We start from the raw sequence: 22,926 nt of genomic DNA on the forward strand, positions 1-22,926 counted from the left end.
TCCTCCTTCACACTCTGCGGGCACCGCACGCTACCCCAGGTTTTATTACCAAACCGCAGCTGAGTAACACTTGGCTGCTTATGACTATGTCTGGATTTATTAGGAGCCGGTTCTGTGAATAAAACACTCGGCACTCCCGTCAGAACACGCGGAAGACGGCGCCACTGACGGCAACCAAACCTTGGGAGCGGGCAAGAGGTGTACGAAAATTTCTTAACCTTAGTGCGAGATGGGGCGGGGAAAGAATTTTACCACAAACTCTAGCAACGACCTTTTAACATGTTACAGAGACAGTACAAAAACAAAGCCAAAACGTCATCTGACAGCGACAAAACCACGCATGCGCACAGCGCACTCTGTGGCGGGGCGGGGCTCCGAGGCTCGGGGATGAGGCGCATGGCAGTGACGTCAGGGGAGGTGCGCGGGGCGGTGCCCGGAAGCGGAAGCAGGTGTGTCGGCGTTCGGTGCGCGGAAGCGCCTGGCGGAGGCCGCGGTTTCGGTTCTGTGGGCGGCCCCGGCGGCGGGGGGAAGGGGAGGTCTACGACCACCGGCAGCCGCGGACCTACGCTTCCAGTCTCCTTCCCGCCTCTACACCGCTCTGCTATGGCGGGCACCTCCGGCAACCTGCAGGTAGAGCGACGCCGGCCCTGTCCGGGGCGGGGCGGAGCCGGCAGGCGGCGGTTGCGGTTGGGGGCCCGCGGGCAGGAGGGGCTGGAGGTGTCCAGGGCCGGACCTGCGGGCGGGGTGAAGGGGACAAGGAACGCAAACGCCTTCTGCTCGCGGGGCCGGGCCCACTGACGGGCGGGCGGCGGGCTGGCTCTGCGGGCAGGCGCAGCGGGGTGGCGAGGGGACTCGGCTTGGGGCTCGGAAGTATCGGAGGCCGCAGGTGAATCCCTTCATCCGCACTGGCCTCTGCTGGCGGCGGGCGCCGAGTCCCCGGGGAGGGGCCGGGGCCGGGGACCTGCCGGGCAGGCGGTCGCAGCGGCCCTGCGGGACGCTGGAACGGAGGGGCCTGATGAACCTGGGAAGCGCGGTTGCCTCTTGTGGTCTAGACACGTAGTTTGGCCTGGGTTTCTTCTAAGACTACTGACTGTAAGAAATCGTTGCTTGCTCTGTTTTTCTACTTGCGTTAAGCCTCGCTTGGGACAGTATAATCGGTTCTGCAGCTGGTTAGTGAAACAGATCCAGAAATTACCTTTGTTAAAAAATAGTCATTTGCTTTTTGACTGTTTTGAACCATGATTGTATCTGTAAACTCATTATGGCCATGTAATGCTTATACAGGCAAAATCAGGGGAGGTATCTCAGGGTCTAGAATAAGAAAAGGAATTAAACTTGTTTAAGCCAATGATCTTTCTGAAAGTGATGTTCATCAAACGATCAAATTATAGCCTGATACAGTTTATGCCTCGTGAATAGTTAGAGCTGGTCATCTATGCCCTAGTTCCTACAACTTTCTAGTTATTTCCTGTTTGATAGCAGTGCTTTTCATCACAGTAACAGGCTAAGATGCCTGCTGATGTAATGAAGTACTAGAGCTGAGAATCTCGTACCCAAGTAATAGTCTTCTGAGTACTTACAAAAACAGTGTACCAAAACTAGTCAGTATATGATATAGACTTTTTTCCATTTCAGAGGAGCAGGACTACAATATGCCCTGTTTTCTCACAGTTCCATTTTAGCAGGTGGTCTTTGCCATTTATTCTTTGGATTCAGTGTCGTGTGTATCACTGTCTATGTGGTACTGGATCCAGGAATCATTGGACTGTTCTGCAGTAATTTAAGTCACTAAAGGGAGTTAAGAACTTGAAGAAGCAAATAACTACTTTTTTGGGGTTAGTTTTTGCTCTTTTGCTGGATTTGAATGGTGCATAGAGGGGCCTAACAGAGCCAACACAAGGCGAGCAGCAAGGAGGGGACTGCCCATTCGTACATGGTAAACTGCTTATCAGCTCATGGCTTCTCCAAAAAGGAAAGACTAATTCTGTTTGAAAGAAACAGATGCTTACAACACTTGCCACAACAGAGCCATAGAGTCTGCTTTATTGGATCATTGTTTTTAAATAAGTGACTCTTTGATTTCAGGTTGATCTGATGAGACAATCGTTCATTCCAAGAGAGCAACACAGAACAGTAGAATGAGAGGTTTTGCTGTTTCTTCTTTCATGGCTACCGTTTACTATCTTTGTTTTGCCTGAATCCCATCAGAGTGTCGTCTTGGTGGCAAGAGTATCTGTACTGGAATATCTAATGAAAACTCCTTGCTGCAGTTGAAGCTCTCCACTTTGCTCTCTGACAATAACCGTAATCACCCTGAGCACACTAACAACGTGTAGGAAAAGAAATTGACTGAATGTGGAAAAGTACGTGTGGGGCTATAGAAGATTTAGTTAGTGTTGGTTAACTCTGGCTAACCAACTGCCTGTTATAAACTTAGATGAACTAGTTGTTCAAATTGACAGTTTTAATTGTCCTGAAGTGGTATAGGCATTCTGTGGAGCGAAGCGTGATAAAAGGTAATAAGCACTTAAGAGCAAAGGAATAACGGTGATACAAACAAATCCACAGGCTAGTGTACGCAGTACGATGGCTTAGATCACAGTCAGTTTTATTTGAAACCAGCTCAGTAAACAAATTAAAAATCCATCCATGACTTCTAGAACTTTTCTTGATACTTGTGATTTGAGTATGTTTTCTGTCTAGTGGTTTTTTTTTCTCTACTCCTCCTGGAGTAGTAATTAGGATTTCTCACTTGGCTATCAAGAATTGAAATCCTTCTAGAGAAGCCAAGCAAATAATCAGTCTTTGAAGATGTCTCGTAGCATAGGGTTGGAAGAGTGATAGTGCTAGTTTCAGTGCATTGCAATCATGTACTTCCTGTACTGGCTCTCCTAGTGACAGGGTTTACTGATGCCATCGGTCATAGTTCAAAGTGTCTGGGACTGTGATAAAGAAAAAAAAAAAAAACCAACCTTAGAATGGATTTCCATTTTTTTTTCATAATAAATGCAAGATATTGTTAAGGAAAACTGCATAGACAAACCAGTAGTAGTTCCAACATAGTAAACAGAAACTTTTTCTTCTCACTTACACTTTCTTGTGTGCTAGTAAATTTCAGCAGTTTGTTTGTTAATCACTGTTCCTAAAAGGATAAAAATATTGTGTCAGGTACAAAGCACCACCTAGGAGTTGCAAGCAATTGCCTTCAACTTTTGGGGGTAAATGTTGAAGAGCAGAAAAAGTGGCCATCAAAAACAGTCACAGAAAGAGCTTAAAATGTCTCTTTGATCATGCAAAATGCTCTCACGCAGCACTTAATTATTTGCTTGTGTTACAGAAAGCAATAGACCTTGCTAGCAAGGCAGCGCAAGAAGATAAAGCAGGAAACTATGAGGAAGCCTTCCGCTTGTACCAACATGCTGTGCAGTATTTTATCCATGTTGTTAAATGTAAGTGTAATGTATTGGATGATTAAGTAGAGTTTAGTAGTCAAATTGGCCAGACTAATCTCTTATGTTGACATCAGTATTTAAATTTTTACTTTCATCATCAGTTGATACTTGTTGATTGTAATTTGACTGAGGTCATATATTTTGTAGCTTTTGCCTTTACTCTGTTGTGTGCTTGCTCCATTCTCATGAGAAATCAGTTTACTTTTTTACTTGTGTTTTGGTTTAGGTTTTTTTTTAAAACAGGGAGGCAGGGGCTTCCTGTCTTTCCTCTGGACTTCTGTAGCGATGTTTCAGACTGGCCACTGCACATGAAGGAATGTGACAATAAGTACAGGGAGCCCTGTATTTCTGTTGTGCTGAAAACCACGTGTTACACAACAAGTCTTTGTTGTATCTATGGAGTGTTTTTTGCTCCTTAATTCATGCTGCTTGCCTTTCTACAACCTCTACTGGCATTGTTTGCTCCTTAATGTCATCGTCTTGCTGTTCATCTTGGACAACAAAATGTATGAGATAGACTTGTATGTTGTAATTTTTCTTCGGTTTTTGTATTCTCATTATTTTGTGCCTTTCTTTTCACACTTCTGTCTGCCTTTTGCATCATGTCCAGTGTTTGTATGCAAGGAGTGGGCTTTCTCAGTGTAGGTACAGCCCTAATCTAAATGGGCTAGGGTTGCTCGCCTGACATAAGTGTACTTACAGATCTCCATGATTTGAAAAACCCACTGTTTTCCTTATAGTCACTCAGAATAATTCGTGTTTCTCACTTCCTATTGATTTATATCTTATGGACTTTATCAGAATATCCCTTTCTGTGCTTTTAGCAATGCTATGTACTTTTGGACACTTAACACATAAACCTAACATGTTAAATTTTGATTGCTGAGTTGAAATACTGTAATAGTGACTAACAGAACAATGTGGCTGTTAAACCATACCTAACTTTTTCAGATGTTTTGTGTATTTTTTTTTCTTTATGATGTGAACATCTTCTAAAATTAGCAGGTTGTGGAAAAATAAAGTATGTTTCTAAATAAAAGTTGCTCAGCACAAGAAGCTTCTTGATGAGCTATTCTAGAAAAGTATTTCTTAAGACAATGTATAGCAGCTTGAAAGGCTGACAGAAAAGCTTTCAGTGCCACTGTCCTTAATCCTTTACAGTCAAATTTTAAGCCAAAGCAATGTTCAGGTGTATATTTGATTTCTGGTAGGTGATGACATCCTTCCTATCCCTTCTTTCTATGGTATAGTGGAAAAATCAGTAGTTGAGGTGTTTGGTTATATGGTGAGCTTTGAGAGAGGTATATTGATAAGATATAAAGATGAGATTTAGTCTTGTTTTCTCATTGATGCGCATGTGTTTTGCTGTTAACAAAGCATTGTTTCTGTTCAAACTCTTAGATGAAGCACAGGGTGATAAAGCAAAACAAAGCATTAGAACGAAATGTGCAGAATACTTGGACAGAGCAGAAAAGCTGAAAGAATATCTGAAAAAGAGAGAAAAAACTGCACCAAAACCAGTTAAAGAGTCTGGTTCTACTGATGGAAAAGGGTATGTTTTTGGAGAAGGTAAAGCAAAATACTTCCTGAACTCAGCTTATTCTAAAATTCACCTCTTTAAAGATCATTGTAACTAGTGTTTTTGAAGTGCTTCAGATGACTGCTAATGCTGAAATACAGTGGACTAATAAAATAAAAATAACATGAATTAGCATCATAAGCATTTCTATGCTTGTTTACTAAAACATGCAAATGCTTGCAGAGGAAATTCACTGAAGAACAAAAGCTGTTTCAGACTAACACTTGCTTATCAGATTTAGTGGCAATCAGCCCAATGACCCCCAGAATTCTTCTACATATAAATACTTACGAACTAGAAAATAAATGCAGACTAATGATTGCTGTGGCCTGAGTTTGATCTGTCTCACACTTAATAAGAAGTGCAAAGCTCTATGTAGGGTGAAGTTCTGTAAGATGGACTGAATCACTGTAATGCCTTGCTGCTGCATAGTCGTTCCACTGCTTTCCTTTTATTAGATTTATTTTTCATTTAGCATATCAGAGAGCTGAACAAGCAAAGTCACCTGAACAAGCAGAGCCTCTTTTGCATTTGCCTCTACCTTTGTAGGGATAGGAGAGAGGAAGAGTTCAGGATGGTACCACCTCCTCATGTGATTGCCATTTTAGCAGTCCTGAACAGCTAGAGTTGCTCAGTTGTCTCTTGAAACTTCACCTGATTTTCAGTCTCCTTCATTGTCTGCTTGTCTCATCAGTTTTATTTTTGAGCTATACTGTGTTCTGCTGATTTACAATAGAAGGAATTGGTAATATCACAGAGGCTACATGTATTTTCGTGACCTCCACTCCAATTGTTCACTATCTAGTCTCTCTTTTTTCCCCTTCTTCAACTTCCAGTTTTCTTTGCTCTGACAAGATGAGAGTGTAGAGTTTCATAGCATTAGATGGAATTGACAGAGTCCAGTTGCAATTCTAGATAAGGGAGAAGTGCCAATGTTTACAAACAAAACATTTCAGCACTTCTGTGTTGCTCAGTACAAGAGTTTTTGTTTCCTAAAAGCTGGCTCAAAGCATGTAGAAGTGTGTTAAGAGAGGGCTCAGACCCATAAAAGGAAGTTGAAATGGTGAGGAGGGTGAATTAGAACGTGATACAGTGGTATAGAAAAGCAGGAGTACAAAGATTTAAACTTGCAGAGGTCTGAAAGCACCTCACAGTTTCTTTTATTCCTCAGTTTGGTGGTTTTTCTGCTTTTTGCATTCTGATTTTTATCCTAGGACAGCTGTCTTTCTTACTGTATTTCAACATTTTTTCTTGTTTCCAAATCAGGAATGAGAGTGATGGGGAAGGAGAATCAGAGGATCCTGAAAGAAAGAAGCTACAGAATCAACTTCAAGGTAATTTTGAAGCATCCTTTTTTTTTTTTTAAATAAAATAAAGGTGACTTCAGTTAAGTAAATTTCTATATTTTTGCTACCTAAATGTTATGGATTAACTTACTGTCTGTAAGTGGCTCCACTAGTATGTACTCTTCACGTACAAAATGATAGTCTTCATGGCACACAAACCCATACTTCCATAAAGTTATACACTGACTATGTTGAAATTTACCTCCTGTACCCTGTGCCACTCATGTTAAAATCGTACTATTTATTGGGATAATATTTTCCAGTGGGAGAAGTTGCAAGATCCCAGGTAGCTATTGGCTAGACTGAATCAGTATTTTTTACTCTTACATGCATTAGAGTATTGCCTGGAGGCTAAGGTCACAGACATCATACAAACACTTTGTGTAAGCAGGACCATTTTCACAAAAAAGCTTCTGCTCAGGTTTAGCATTTGAGAACATGGATTCTTGCTTGTTTATAGTAACAGGCAGCATTTTTTCATGTGCAGTGATGATGCTCTCCCAGTTGAGTAACATAATAGTTTTAGGTTTTTTAACACAAATGCTGAATACAGTCAGTGATGCGATGTATAGCAGCTACCAGTAGTTTCGCACACAGTGAAAAAAAGAGGCTTTGTTTGATATTTATTACCCTTTAATAGTGAAGAGCTGTTCAGAGCTTCCCTGCCAGAAGTTGCTTATGGATCTGAAGAAATTTCATTGTTCTCCCCCTGTATTTTAGTGTAACAAAGATTAAATGTATTTACCAGATCTCTCTGCCTGTGTAATTTCAGGAGCTATTGTATTGTATTTGGAAACTGTGCCATGCTTTTTCTGCTTCTCTGCACATTTATTTAATCCTGTGCACAATTACATGGGATAGTTTCCTATATTATAAAATGACAGAAGAATGGTAAGCACTGGACTTTTATCCTCTCTCTCAGGACTTTGCTTCTTCCCACATGAATCTGACCTTCAGTTCTTGCCTCAAGAAATAGTTTATTGCACCCACCAACTCTATGATACTTTCTATAAAATGACAACATTCTTGCTTATACATTCGATTGCTTGAAAGTCTGAGGTGTGAGATCCTTGGTGCCTTTAAACTTAACACAGGATTCTGTTATTCAGATAATACAATGTTGCCCCGAGCTTCAAATTACTCCTTTTCATTTTTGCTTCCCACAACAGCCACAGAAATTTCCTGTATTTAATTTTGCTGACTTTGCATTATGGAACTTTCCCAAATCTGTGGGTATTTATCAAGATTTTAATTAAAATAGCAACTTGGCTGTTTGTGGGAGAAGTGACCAGTAACATTCAGACTGTATAGTAGATGTGGGTCTGTTGTCATGTACTCTTGTTTAGAATTTTAAAGGCCTTTTGCATTCTATTGCTTAATCTTCTAGCTATTAATTTATACCTACAAAATTAGGAAGCCTACAATTCCAGTTCCATTTGTGTCTTGGTATAGGTGATCTCTACCATGCTATGTCTGGTGGAGATAACTGTGATTATTTCAACTTTGAAATAATCTCCTGTTGCTATCTGAGCTGTTTCCTGTTCTGCAAATTATTTTAGAGATGGAGCCCATAGTTCTGTTTACTTTAAGAAAAACTGAGATGTAGTCAACCTAGCAAAATAATTTAATGCATTGGAAGTGGATGGTTGAATTAATTCCAGTATATAGATTGCAAGCTAAGACAGTTTGCAATCAACTTTCTCTGTAACATTTTAAACATCTTTAACAATATGATGTTGCTTTTGGACTCCAAATTCCAAATTGTTAACAATTGCAATTGTTAACAGAAATTGTTCATTTCAATCTGATAGAAAAGGAATGCAGCAAAAGAATATAATCTCAAATGAAATACTTAAAAAGCAAGCAAGTTTTAGTTGCTTTATTCATTAGCCACTGAGTAACAATAAATTTTCAATCCTATAGCAGAAAAAAAGCCTTAAATTACTTCAAACCTCTGAAAGCATAAGGTGGAAGTGTCAAGAAAATAGCTGGTGAAAACCAGCTGTGAAATTGTAGAAAGCCCCTTGTAGAGAGGGCAACTGAAATGTTCGGTGTGTTTGAGTACTTAGATAAGTATTTGGTTGGCTGACATTTGTTCATCTGAGAAAATTTCTTTTACCCTTTGGATTTGCCTTGGCTAGGAGTCCAAGATCTAATATTCAGTCAGTAGCTCAGATCCAAGTTGTCCCATTTGAAAGTGGTCAAGACAATCATTTTTAGCATGTCAGACTAACAAATCTAAAGTCTGAAGAGAAGGCTAAGTTACAGCTCAATTGGATAAAATCAAGCTGAACTTGTTGATTCAGCAAGATGAGACTTGGTGATAAACTTTGAGAGAACGTGGCTAGACTAAGAAGATACATCTACAACTAAGCAGGCTCCATATAACCTTTCTGATCCTTTCAGCCCAAGCTCTCAAAGCCCTTTACCATTAGATGGTCAGATTGTTTGCTGCACATCTGGAGATACCCAGCAAGTTACTTCATCTGCTGGAGAATCTTATAAATCCTGGCATAGTGCAGCTACATTGCTTCCCTTGTTTAAAATGAAATTTCAGATTTGTCAGGAAGTGCAGTGGAGGTTTAGAGAGGAGATGGTGCTTGGGTACCTATTAGAGAAGGTATTCATCTGTGACTTCTAAACGCAGATTTGCTTGTCGGTTATGGACTAGCTTTGACCATTGCAGAACTTCTACTAACTCTTGAGTATTCTGGTTATCTGTGGTTTATTGTGGTAAAACAATGTGACAGATTTCTATAGAAATAACATCAATTTGACTAACAGTATTCACTATTTTTATCTACTTAGAAATGCCTTGTTTTTATTCAGTATGGACACAGGTGTAGATTTTTTTTTTTTCCAAAATCAGTTTTTGAAGTTGTTAAAAGATATGTGCATCACTAATTTTTACAATCTTTTCTTATAGGAGCAATTGTTATGGAGCGACCAAATGTAAAATGGAGTGATGTTGCTGGCCTTGAAGGTGCCAAAGAAGCACTTAAAGAAGCAGTGATCTTACCCATTAAATTTCCACACCTGTTTACAGGTCAGAATTACAGCATTTGTTTGCTATTGGCCTGTCAGAACTGGCACTGGGGTCTGATAAGAGCGTTATGCTGATGTATCAGAGACTCAAGCTGAGCTCGTAGCAAAGAGATTGTGATCCTTCTTCTGAAAGAAGTTGCATGGGTAGATGTGGAAAACCTCTGAGTAAATTAGAGGGGTCTAATCATGAAAATATGTTCATTCTTTATAGAGTATCTTGAAGACTACTGATTTTTCTCTTGCAGGAAAGAGAACACCTTGGAGAGGGATTCTCCTGTTTGGACCACCAGGAACAGGAAAGTCTTATTTAGCAAAAGCTGTGGCAACAGAAGCAAACAATTCTACCTTCTTCTCAGTATCTTCCTCTGACCTTGTCTCAAAGTGGTTAGGAGAAAGTGAAAAGTAAGTTGGAGTTGCCAGAGGTCCAGGAAAACATTGGCAATAAGAAATTAATATAGAGCTAGATAAGTTGCTGTAAAGAAATTGAATTTGAGGGAAGGGTCATGCCTGTTTAAAAACAAACTTCAGATGTTTCTGTGCTTTCTAGTGTCATGTAAAGATATCATCATGTGCTGCGTTTGGGGCTGTTGCAGCTGGACTACTCTTTAGTGCTCAAGATAGTTTTTAAAACTAGCTTAGAAAGGTTTTGGGAGCACCATGGAGTTCATTTCCCCCTCTGAACTCAGCTGGGATTGCACACTACATCAGTCTGAAGTGTTGGGGTATTCTGCCTCTTGGCATCTCCACACTCATCTGTCCCAGCAGTTGTGCTGTTAACATGTGGCACTTCTTTGTCCATATGGAGGTGTGTTTTCTTTAGCCTGATTTCAAACAAAACGTAGAAGATGCAAGAGACTTGCAAAAATGAGTTGAAGGAGAGGAGCAGCCATGAAAGAAAATTTTGTGGTTCCCCATACTAACTGTTACTATGTGATATGTGGGGAAGACCAGGAAGCCTGAAGTGACACGTTGGCTGCAGTCTACAAATGCAGGAACTTGTCTGTCTTGGCTTCCAGTGAAGGCTTCTTGATGTAAGAAAAAGCTCTGGGTTTGTTGTACAGAAAGGACTTTCATATGATGATGAGAATACTTGTAAAACCATGCTTTGATAATTTGAAGTGTGAGACAACTGAGCAATGCTAAATTTGACAGGATGAGGAAGAAAGGCCATTAGATGAAGTGTTTGAACTGGGTTTTTTTTTTTTCCCCAGAAGCTGGAAACCTTAAGCTGCTTTTCTTCTGTTGCAAAAGGAATAAAGAACTGGAATCTAGCTTGGCAGTTTTTTTTTGTTTGACTTCATTTGAAACTATTGCCTGAGATTTAGTGCTGGTACAGTGAAGAATTTCCCAGCATGTTCCTATTTATTTTCCTTTTTAACTTAGTAAAATGTGTTAATAAGATATGGGTAGGGTTTTGGGAGGTGGTTTTTTTTTTTTTTTTGGCAAACCAACTTTTCTTGTCATATAAAAAGTATTTAGTGAAGTTCTATTAAGTAAATATTAATGTTATTTCTTACAAAATCTCTAGAGTTAACCTGAATAGGTTACAAATGTTAAATAAGAGAAAGCAGTGTTCTTTTGAATCTGTCTAGAGCAGTGGTTTTGTATAGTACAGAGTGCTGTAGAAATGTAAACCAAAAAAGGGCTTTTTCTTGCAAAACCATGCCTGGAGTACTCTAAAATGTTTCACTTCCGTTTATGCTGGGCTACCTCAGTCAGTACAGTGCTGAGTCTTGGAGCTGGAGGAAGAATGTTGTATCTTTGAGTAGCTCCATGTTAATACTTTTTTTTTTTTAGCTTTCTCTAAAGAAAGTGACTATCACAATCTTAAGTATGTGTTTTTACGGGTGTAATCATTAAGATAATTGAAGCTGTTTCCTTTTTTAAGATTAGTGAAAAACTTGTTCCAGCTCGCCAGAGAAAACAAACCTTCTATTATCTTCATTGATGAGATAGATTCCCTCTGCGGGTCAAGAAGTGAAAATGAAAGTGAGGCTGCTAGACGGATAAAAACAGAATTTCTAGTCCAGATGCAAGGTAAGTTTACTTGGTTTTCAGAATCAGTCAAAGGAATTAAGATACGTATTTTAAGCATAGCTTGCATTGAACACTGAAGATCTGTAGTTCCACCCTGTTAAATTTTGACAACATTTTAAAGCAGTGTCTGTCATCTAAATGGTTAAATTATTTCTGCCCTGATATAGGTGTTGGTGTTGATAATGAAGGAATCTTGGTCTTAGGAGCAACAAACATACCCTGGGTTTTGGATTCTGCTATCAGGAGAAGGTATGATGGCATTTTTTTTCATGGTATGAAATTCACAGCTGTTGTGAGGGTTCAGCCTGAGACTACTTGAGGTAGTAATCCAGCTCATGTTTGTAGACATGGCTAATGTTCTACAACTCAATTCCATGAGATAGACTGAGCCAAACTAATAGTCCCTCGCCCCTTTAAAGAGGTCGGTTGTTCACTGTCATATTGACCCTGTAGTTTATTTGATGTCTTGGGTAACTGATTGTGCTTGAGCAAGCAGAAAACTTTTCTTCTTCCTTGTTGGTTAGCTTTCTGGTGGTCTTGGGGGACAAGTTATAAAATATGCATCTCAGAGGGCAAGATGGCATAGAGCTTTCTTTTTCAGCTGTTGGCAAACTGTTGAATAGCTTGAGATTTCATGGAAATGTAGCCTTATGTTAGAGAAACACTGTGTTTGTCTACTGGTTAGGCATAATTTGTCATCTTTCAGTGCATGTTTTAACTGCTTTTTTGGTAGATAAAGGGCTTTGATACCTGTATCTAATTAGCTGGATCTTTCTTTGAGCTGCAGAGGACAAGTACAGCTATGTGACAAGTATGATTTTATGTTGTGATAAGGACACAGCTTGAATAATTGTAGTTTTTGTAGGCTAAAGAAACAATAATTTTTTGTGACTATCACTGATTTTTATTTGTATACTTAATTCAAGCTGATCATACTTTGGGGGTTGGAAGGGGTCACTTCAAACCTGTATGACTATAGGTTTGTGGGAGACAGATTGAAGTGAATATATTGCGCGGAATTTCAAGTCATTCTTGAAATTCCAGTTCTAGGGTCCACAGTACAAGACAGACATGGATCTGATAGAGTAGGTCCAGAAGGGGTCCATGAAAATGGATCAGAGGGCTGGAACACCTCTCTGGTGAAGAAGGGCTGTGAGAGAGTTGGGGTTCTTCAGCCTGGAGAACAGGAGGCTCCAGGGAGACAATATTGCGGGCTTTCAATATGTAAAAGGGGCTTATAAGAAAGATGGAGAGATGCTTTTGTTAGTGGTTTGGTTTTTTGGGGTTTGGTTTTGTTTCGTTTTTGTTTTTTTTTTTTTTACCAAGGCCAGTAGTGATAGAACAAGGGGCAGCAGTTTTAAACAGAAACAGGGTAGATTTAGATTGGACATAAGGAAGAAATAAAAGTTTTGGATGTCCTATCATTGGAAGCGTTCAAGATGAGACTCGATCTTGCTTTGAGCAAGCTGATTTAGTTGAAGATGTCACTGCCTAGGCCAGGGGGCTTGAACTAGATGATCTTTAAAGGTCCCTTGTCGTAGTTCAGCCCTGATCAGGACCAGACTACGCAGTCTCTCTCTCACTCCCCCCACCTTCCGAGAGAACAGGGAGAGAAAACATAAGGAAAAACGGCTCGAGGTTTGAGATAAGGACAGGGAGAAAATCCTTAAAGTTACCATCACAGGCAAAACAGACTCGACTTGGGAAAAACTATCCATTTATTACTACAAACAGCAGAATGATGAGACAGAGAACAAGATAACCTCCATCCACCCCTCCCTCTTCCCAAGCTTAACATTATCTCTACTACCTTCCCCTCCTGAGCGGCACAGGGGGGAAGAGGGAATGGGGGTTGCAGTCAGTTCATCATACGTTGTTTCACGCCGCTGCTTCATGGTCGGGGGAAGAACTCCTCGCATTCCTCCCCTTCTCTTTGGGGTCCCACCCCTACGCCACAGTCCTTCGTGGAACTGCTCCGGCGTGGGTCATTCTTCCACGGAGTTCAGTCCCTCCAGAACGGCCGTCCCAGCGGGCCCTCCACAGGCCACAGCCTCCTTCAGGCATCCACCTCCCCCAATACGGGGTCCTTCACGAGCTGCAGGTGGATCTCTGCCCCTCCATGGACCTCCATGGGCTGCAGGGGGACAACCTGCTCCACCATGGTTGTCACCACAGGCTGCAGGGGAATCTTGGCCAGGAGCCACATTACTCCTCCCCCTCCTTCTGAACTGACCTTGGCGTTTGCAGCCGTTCCTCACAACAGGCTGGTAGATGTCTCTCAGGATCTTTTTTACATCTTATTCACTTCTCATCTCCTTTCCACTTCTTGCGGCCGGGCCGGACCGAGTCAGGCCCAGTCGGCTGCCTGGCGAGAGGCCAGAGGGTGAGGCCTGCAAGGCCCATGAGGCCTGCGCCTCCCCCTCTGCGCCTCTGCCCCTGCTCAGCTTCTTCACATCTTTTCTTCTCTCTTTTTTTTTTTTTTTTTCCTGTTTTCCCTTTCTTAAATACGTTATCGCAGAGGCGTTATCAGGGGACATTCTGCTACCAGTCGGCTCGGCCTTGGCCAGCAGCAGGTCCACCCTAGGCCCGGCCGAGTCCACTGAACAAAGGGGAGCGACTTCTAGCAGTTTCCTACAGAAGCTACCACCTTAGGCCCCCCCTCACTAACGAAACCACAACATCCCTCCTTACACAAACCATTCTGTGAATCTCTGCAGTCAGAAAGTATAGCGCTGTAACTCTTATCCATAAGACTCAAAGGAACTTGTATAACAATGGCAGTAATAAAACTAGTATTTCATGGATTTGGCCTGCTTTGTCATGTGTATCAAATTGTGTTCTACAGAATTTGGAGTAGTTCTTATTTTGTTGGTGGGAGGTAATCCCTACTGTGAGAACAGATGCTGCTTGAAAGGAAGAACTGCAGTTATCAACATTTTCTATTGACAACTCTATTGAGAATGAGTTCAAATTTCTTCCAACTATGACGTTTTCTTTAATTTAGTTGGAGACTGTAGTATATCAAGCAGTTCTTTCGAGTGTGAAAACTGCTCAAATACATTTCAACACTTAGAGACCTTTTCCCCTAAGTTTTTTTCTTTTAAAACACAAACTCTGCTGAAGAGAACCTGGAAAAACTTCAGTCTGAAGAGATCTATGTTACATTCTGGATGTTAGCTTCTGCTAGCTACAGTATTATTTATGAGAACAGGTTGTTGAATATTTGACTTTGATTTTTTTTTTTTAAAGGTTTGTAATACTGAAACTGCTTCTCTCTAATATAGTTAGGAACAAACTATATACTTATTTGCATAAGCTTCTTTCCACTGTGCACCTGCATGAGCCAGCATCTGTGGAACACTTTTTTCTTCTTTAAAACAGGTTTGAGAAGCGTATTTATATTCCTTTACCTGAAGACCATGCCAGGGCTGCAATGTTCAAACTTCACCTTGGGTCAACTCCAAATCTCCTAACGGAATCAGATTATCGAGAGCTTGGAAAGAAAACGGATGGCTATTCTGGTGCAGATATAAGCATCATTGTACGTGATGCACTGATGCAGCCTGTTAGAAAAGTGCAATCGGCTACTCACTTTAAAAAAGTAAGTAGGAATAAAAAAAAAATTCAAGTTATTTCACTTCTGAGAACTATCTTAATTTTAAAATTCCTTGCAAGTAAACTTTGGTTTCATGGTAGTGAAACGCTAGAACAGGTTGCCCGGAGAGGCGGGGCATGCTGTATCCCTGGAGGTATTCAAGGCCAGGTTTGACAGGGCTCTGAGCAACCTGATCTAGTTGAAGGTGTCCCTGCTCCTTGCAGGGGGGATTGGACTAAATGACCTTTAAAGGTCCCTTCCAACCGTAACTATTCTATGATTCTTATACTACATGCTTATGAAAGTCCTTTTCATCAACTAGGGGAGAACTTGGGTATTCTCCCTCTTCCCATCCCTCCTCTCAGTCGTACCCAAAGTCTGATGGAGCTGGTTTCTGGGCATTCATGCTGTGTAATCCAAGCTCTGACTCTTCATGTCTTTAGGTAGTGTTAAAAGCATTCAGTTTGAAGTTTGACTTAAATGGGAAGAGCAGAGGTGCTCTTTCTGGGTCACATTATGTGGTTCTTCATGGTTTTCTACCATGTTTAAATAAATGTATCCCTCATCTACATGGGAACAGATGGATTGTAATTGTGCACATTGTGCTTATGTGGCATATTTTTCAAACGGAAAAATGAAGATACTTGTGAAGTTCTGGTAAAAACATTGAATCAATATTATTTGCAACAGTAAAGATGCAAGACAACTGAGCAAGGTCTGTGTTTCATTGTTTAAGCAGAATGCAGCCTCCTATGGATGCTGCTGTAATATGAAGACTAGTTTACAGTTATTTAGGCGTACTCTAAAGAGAGTATTGAAACTATATTTTTTTATCTTGTCTTGCAGTTGTCAGTACATAGTATGTACTGACTTAAGATTTTTTTTTTTCTAAATATTTGGATCTCAAACTGTATCTGACAAAGAAATAACTAGAGTTATTTAGCACCAATCTAAATGTATTAAATCTGCAATGCTCCCTGCCCTGCCCCTCCACCCCCACCTGGAGAATTTGCACATATGGGTCTTGTTCAAGCAAATGAATTGTTCTTTATAAACTTAAGCTCTTCAGTGGAAAGAAAAGAACAGTGATAATGTTATCAATGGTTATAAACAGAGTTCCAAATATATACCGTATGCGTATTAGTTAAATAAAATAGCATTTTTCCTGTGTGGTACTTTTTTTAGAGTAAACTCAGACTAAAAGTACTTTTTATTTACATTTTTACTGCAAACTTTGATTTTACAGAAATTCATGTATCTTCAATGAACGTGGGTCAAGGTATTCTGCAGACCTTTTTGGTGCTGTAAAGGGAAGCTTTCATTTGTCCCTCCTTAAAAGAGCAGGTGTTGGGTTGCGTAAGGTAGGAAAAATTTTAGATCCTAAGCTGTCAAGAGATGTACACCATGTAACTTGTGTTGGCAGCAGTTTTTCATCGTCTCAGTTACAGATTTTTTTACCAATAACTCAGCCTGCCATAAAAGGGTTAAGGGCCCTAAAACTGAACAGCTACAGTTACTTTGAGTTTAAGATAGGCTCTTTTTTTTAATTTTTTTTCATGTAGTTTCTTCCAAGGAACACATTCAGCTTAAGATTTAAAGAGAAAGGAATACTTAAATTCAATATGGTCCAGATTATGAGAGGACTACCCAAGTTTCCAAAGTCTGCATTGAGGAAACCTTGGTCAACTTTGTAGTTATTAAAATAAACCTGCAGCCTGTCATTTTGGTGAGGGGCAAAAACAACAACAAAAAAAAACATAGAAGATTTTTTTGAGGAGCTTTTCCCAGTTTAAAAACAAAATGAGTATTTTGAAACACTGATTAGATGTTTCTTTTGGGGGCAACTCAGCAGAAACACTGTGATGTAAGCTGTATTTGTTTAAAAATAAGCAGCTGTTTTGATATATCAAGGATTTTTTAGATGCTTCTTTCCCTTAAGCAGTGATGCCTCAAGTGTTTATCCATTGTTGACTTTAAGTGACAATGACATTTCTAGCTAAAGGGCTGTTACCTTTTAGCCTTTCGCTCAAATTTGGAAGAATCCGAGGCATGTCTCAGACTACCATGGAGCAATGAAATAACCTCAGTTGTCACAGTTTGCAGAGCAACCCAAGAGGAATTCTTACCTCGTTCTGCCCTCCAAAAAGGAAGGGAAAAAACTGACAACTGCAGTATTTTGAGGGCTCTGACATAAGCCAAGTTGATTCCACTTGTGTTATGAGTACTTTAATTGGATGTGACTTCCTATTTTATAAGCAAAATCTTAGCTTTATTAATTATTTGCATCATAACGAACAACTTGCCCCAGTTAAACAGTCCTTAGCTCAGTTATTACAAACTCATTGTAAACCATTCCTTGCTCTGTGTGATAGGACGTGTTTGTCAGCGTGTGTTTTGAATGTTACAATCTGTGCTCTCCAGTAGTGTTCTTTAAATGCAATTTGGAATAGCAAATCTAGTTCTCTGCTGTTAAAAATAGCCAGTTAGCGTGTTGTCTTTCAATCTTTGCATATGTTTTGAGTTCCTGTGGATGTGTGATGCTTCGGGTAACGATGAAAGAAAATAAAACTGTGGGTCCCAGATAATGTGTTGCAGAAAAGGAACAGATGCCTGGTGCAGCTTTTTTTTGGGTCTGCCCATGTGTCTGGAGAAAAAGGATGGTTTCTGTTCTCCCACAAGGTGGCCCTGTTTTCTACCGAGTGCTGCTGAGGTCAGAAAAGGTGCTCAGAACTTTGTAGTGCATTATGTCAAAGATTAAAAAGCCATCTCTGGCTTCCTGACTTGAGGGGCACTCAAGGATAATTATTGAGTAGTTCTTAGAAAGCTGTTAACCAGCGACGAATGAACTTCCAAAGGGACCAGGGACTATGAAGGGTGGTCTTCTCCAACTAGATTTTTTTGGCATGTTAGTTTTCCACAGAAATCCTCAGCCATAGGAGGAAGTGGCTCCTGGGATTTGACCTGATGTGAATTTGAGTATCTGGCTACAGCTGCATGTTTTCAAAGTGAATGGTGCCAGTATATTCTTACAATTTTTCTTTCAAAGGACACGTGTTCCCAGTGGGTGGGACATCTGCATAAAATGAGGAACGTTTTTGCTCTAAAGATGCTGTTCACCTTCTAGTTTCTGTCTTTAAAATTATAACTCCTATAAACTGAGTATTTTCTTATTTTTAGGTAAAAGGACCATCAGTGTCTAATCCAAATATTATGGTAGACTTGTTCACCCCTTGCTCTCCAGGTGATCCTGCAGCCATAGAAATGACGTGGATGGAGGTTCCGGGTGATAAATTACTGGAACCTCAGGTTTCTATGGTAGGTATTCCTTTGTAGCATTTTTTTCCTTGCTTTGCAGATCTCTGGAAAGACTTTAAAGACTCTTTTTTTCAAATAGTTATGCAAGGCAATTGGATGAATTGTTTGTTTTCAGAAATGCTGGACAATACCACATAACACTTGAATTCTCAACATACAGTGCTACAGTACAGCATGCTTGTGGAAAAGCCAGCTCTCTATCCTTGATAAGCATTTCTTTCTTATTTTTCTTATCTGCTGGCATGCAGCTGCTGTCATTTCATCCACAGACAGCATCTGGCTCTTCCACTGTTCTTTCACTTGTCCTTTATTCATTAAAACCTCTGGAATCCCTGACTTGTGATATACTTCCTTCCTGTCACTTGGTATGTATTAACATTGATACTGGGAAATGGAATATTATATTCAGTGTAAATTGTGAAGTGATGTGCTGTAGGTAAATATTGCCCATGAAAGAAATAAAAATATAAACAGTAAAATATAAAAACATGGTGGATGTACTAGTAGTTTTGGTTAAATTTAATCACAGGTGACACAGCTCTTTCAGCTATTTTCTTTGTGCATGTTAAAATATGGTCTTGCTTTGGTCTAGGGAATAAAATATGTCATTTTAAGCCAAAATGAAATTTTGGTTCACTGCTTTAAAAAAAAAAATGCTGGACACTGATTTTGCATTTTCCTCCAAGAATAACAAAGATTCTGAATTTAAGTACAATGTTTGAGGAAAGTACTTGATCTCAATTCTGTGTGCTGTCAGTCCTGTGAAGAATGAAAGAAATCGGTGTATTTCATGGGTATCACAAACCTCTAAAACAGTAAGCGCTACTTTTTAAATAGAACCATCACTATATTTCAGAAAATAATTTTCTGTGCATATTTGCATACTGAAGAAGTACAAAAGGTTGCATGCAGGTGCAGGCCTGCCCTAAAACTTCTGCCTGCATGGGCTAAGTGGATTTTTAATCAGTCTTTCCTGGAATTAAACATGACAATTCCTTGTGTGCTCCTAATGGAACCTGGGCTCTGCTGCACTGCAGTTGCGTGGGCAGTTGTTTCAGTATCCAAAATCCGTTCTTGTCCTTAAAAATATCAGGCTTTGATTCTTTCTGAGCAGGGTATCTCTCGTCTGATCAGACAAATATCAAGTCTAGAAAATCATGATACTAACTTTTGGGTTTGCCCATAATTTTATAATGATATGAGGTGTAGGCATCTACTTTTTGCAGTTGCCTTTGGCTAGGACTTGATTAGTTTTCTCGCTCCTTTTTATTCATGAGGTGTTTCAGCTGCTGCTTGCAACTTCGTAGACCTGTGATTTTTCTGAACTCCGTTTTCTAGTATCTAAATATTTATCTAGGAAATCGACTGAATTGAAGAGACACAAATTACCGGTCATGAACAGTAAAACTTTACTAGAGATGAACCACAAACTACTGTTCTATATTGTTAAACTATGGAGAGTACATGGGAACGTCTGATTATTTTCCACTTTAAACTGCTGTAGTTACAGATGAGTTCAAAATAATAACTGACAAAAAAAAAAGTTCAGTTCCTTTCAATAAAAAGAGATAATAAAACTTGAATGGATGAGTGGCTTAAACCTAAACTTGAGGTTGTGGTTTCATTATTAGAAAACTCACTGACAGTTCTCTGTCTTCCCAGGGTTAAAGTGCTGCCTCTGTGCAGAAGTGTTTAGGCTCAGTTTTGAGTAAATAGGAACTCTGGTCATATTACTTTAATGGGTATTTTAATGTATATATGTCTTACCACTACTAACAGTCTCGTTGCTACTATACTTGTTTCTGAAAACACTTGTTTTCTCTTTTTTTTTTTTTTTTTTTTTTTTTTTGGACAGGCTGATATGCTCAGGTCGCTATCTAGCACAAAACCAACAGTTAATGAACAGGACCTGGAGAAGTTAAAGAAGTTTACAGAAGACTTTGGTCAGGAAGGCTAAACCAAAGATACATGCGGAGCATTAGAACTGTTTTTTCTTTCTTAAGTATTCTTGTGTCTTTATTGATGGCACTTCAAATAAATGTCAATAAAATCACTCCTTTCTTACTTTGCAGAAGGAATAGAAGGTACCTTTGCAAAAACCCTTAAGCTTTTGTATTGTATTGTTTTCCTCAGATGTCTATTAAATGTCTTTTATTGAAAAATAATATGAAAATACAATTCTAGGGTGAGACAGCAAAGTGATGTGGTAATGTCTATTAAATACTAGAAAACTTTAAAAGATTAGTTAAATTTTAGGTATTATATTAGACCTGGGTACAAGTGAGTTTTAAACTCCCAGTAGGCTCCAAAACCCCTTTTTTGAGGGGTGGAGGAGAACATACTTGTCAGGTGTTTTCATTATCTGTCAATCAGCTTACATATTAGTTGCTCTCATTTATTTAGAAAAATGCTACAAAATTTGCTAATCAAACATACTGCAAGTGTGGGTTCGCTATTCAAGTAAGAAATAGAACACTGTGAGGATAAGACTACATGGGCCAGTACTTTGTTTAAATACTGATGGAACTGGTATTTGGCTTTTTCTGCTATGCCGTGTTAGAATTTTGCCTTAAACAGCAAGCTTCTGTTTTTAACTTTTTACTAGCTGATAACACATGTCACTATGCAATTTAGCAAAAGTTTGTTAAATGCAAGTATCTCAGAAGGTTTTTTACTGCCTGTTCTTTTTGTTCTTTTTTTTTTTAAGGTCTGGATTTACTTACTGCAGGAGTTTGACTGAAGTTAGAAAAAAGCAATAGTAATATCCTGATATCCTGTAAAAATCCACATGTCAAGGCTGGCAAGGTATAGGTAGTCTTTGGAGAATGTATAGGAGGTATTTTGGGAAATAGTATACTTTCACACGCAAGGAGAGTGTAACATGTTTTAGCCACAGACTTTCCAGTGATAAATTAACTCAGAACCCTACTGCTAACTATTGCATATAGGTTACATCCATTTAGCGCTTAAACTTTGAGAGAAGGCTGACACTTTAGTACAGAAGTAGAACTTCCATTGATCTTTTTCTGAAGAACTAGAAGTTGAGATGTGCCTGAATGTAACTTACAACACTGTAGTGTCAGCATTGAGTTTGTGCCTTGTAAGTTTGCACTGGCTGTAGATATGAAACATCGTTAGGATACCTAGAATACTCTATGTTCCATTATCATTGTGCAACTCTATCCTGCATATGCTTTGTTTAACTTGCATTAAAAAAATTTGCACATTTTGTGTATGTTATATGTACATATACACATACATGATCATGTTTTGATGGGGTTTGATTTCCTTTATGTACATATTTTGTGTACTTTATAAATCATAGGATGGGTGAAACTTGCTGTACTTAAATGAAGTAAAATGGTATCATACAACATCAGCTATGTTCTTTGAGTATTTCTTCAATGTTACGTTCAGGAATTTACTGCTTGATTTCTAAATTTTTTTTAGACTTCGGTTTCTATGTTTAACAGCTAAACAAAATATTTAGTTTAAAATTCTTTGATCTGCAAGGTGCTGAGTTTTTGTTTACTAACATGATGAAAGAGTCTTTCCAAAGTCATTCAGTTACACAGTTTTACCTTTGTCTTTCATTGGAATGTGTAAACGTGAATCAGCGGGCTGCAAATCTTTTTGTGGACCTTTTTGGGGGGCAAGGTGGGTAGAAATTCCAGTGTAGGTGCAGGGAACTATGGTTAGTAAACTCAATCCTTGTTGCAACAGGATTGGTTTTTCTTGTTGCCTCTTTGTGAATGCTTTAGAAGTGTGCCACATACTGGCAGGGCTCTCACTCAGAGGTTTGAAGCTACTTGTCTTGACCTTTTTAAAATGAGAGTCCTTACTGCAATCTTAAAATTCTCAGGAACTTTTTTTGTGGTAGGCTGACTTGTCCTATGGGTTTTCATAAGCTTAATTGTGTAATCCCTTATCTTTAATGTAGAAGAAAAGTATACTGTGTTTTAAATTTACATCTTGCTGCTTGCTCAGTTGTGGGACGACATCTGTAAAAGAAGCATTAATGTTTGATGTTTAAAGTTGTTTTTAGAAATATATTCCAAATAAAAATTGCTGCTTAGAATTGCAGCTACAAGGACAATTTTTCGTTTTGCTGTCTTTGTAAAGTGGGAATAAGTTAATATATATCACAGAGCTTCCTAGCTAAGTTATCCCAGAATAGATGATAGCTAAATAAGGGGAGGGGGTAATATGACTTTAACTTTCAATCATAATTGAAAATACTCCAAGAATATATGAAAGGTTATATTTGCTTTACAAAATCAAAACCTCTACAAATACTGGATAAATTACTTGTACATTTTTCATAAGGTCTGATCTGTGACTCATCTTTGGCTAGTCATACACTTTTTTTCCTGACTTCTGGTGTTACTGCTTACTCTGCAGTATGAAAAAAAAGAAGGTCATTTTCCTTCCTGTGGGTAAAATACTTTTTTAATTAAAGCAGTTGTATACATGTTTCTTGTGTTGTTCACAGATGGTTTCTTCACATTGACAATAAACTTCAGATTTCCTGTCACTTGTGGTATACATCTCAATGCA

The 22,926-nt window shown here is 39.3% G+C and overlaps 1 protein-coding gene across 4 annotated transcripts; it reads left to right on the forward strand.

The window, feature by feature from the left end:
- Nucleotides 1-445: 445 nt before the first annotated feature.
- VPS4B (vacuolar protein sorting 4 homolog B) lies at nucleotides 446-22,465 on the forward strand. 4 transcript variants are annotated; one of them, XM_086740314.1, is made up of 11 exons: nucleotides 446-630; nucleotides 3,338-3,449; nucleotides 4,854-5,004; nucleotides 6,298-6,365; nucleotides 9,304-9,423; nucleotides 9,668-9,824; nucleotides 11,311-11,459; nucleotides 11,627-11,708; nucleotides 14,841-15,060; nucleotides 18,232-18,369; nucleotides 20,225-22,465. In XM_086740314.1, the coding sequence occupies exons 1-11, from the start codon at nucleotides 604-606 to the stop codon at nucleotides 20,324-20,326; spliced, it is 1,326 nt and encodes a 441-aa protein (XP_086596440.1). In that variant the 5' UTR covers nucleotides 446-603; the 3' UTR covers nucleotides 20,327-22,465. The 4 variants fall into 4 exon arrangements, with proteins under 4 accessions (XP_086596440.1, XP_086596441.1, XP_086596442.1 ...); XM_086740315.1 differs by lacking the exons at nucleotides 18,232-18,369; nucleotides 20,225-22,465 and adding an exon at nucleotides 17,151-18,224; XM_086740316.1 differs by lacking the exons at nucleotides 18,232-18,369; nucleotides 20,225-22,465 and adding an exon at nucleotides 17,073-17,175.
- Nucleotides 22,466-22,926: the final 461 nt, after the last annotated feature.

This window comes from Chlamydotis macqueenii, chromosome 2, assembly GCF_036417535.1.
Source record: "Chlamydotis macqueenii isolate bChlMac1 chromosome 2, bChlMac1.mat, whole genome shotgun sequence".
Lineage (NCBI taxonomy): Eukaryota > Metazoa > Chordata > Aves > Otidiformes > Otididae > Chlamydotis > Chlamydotis macqueenii.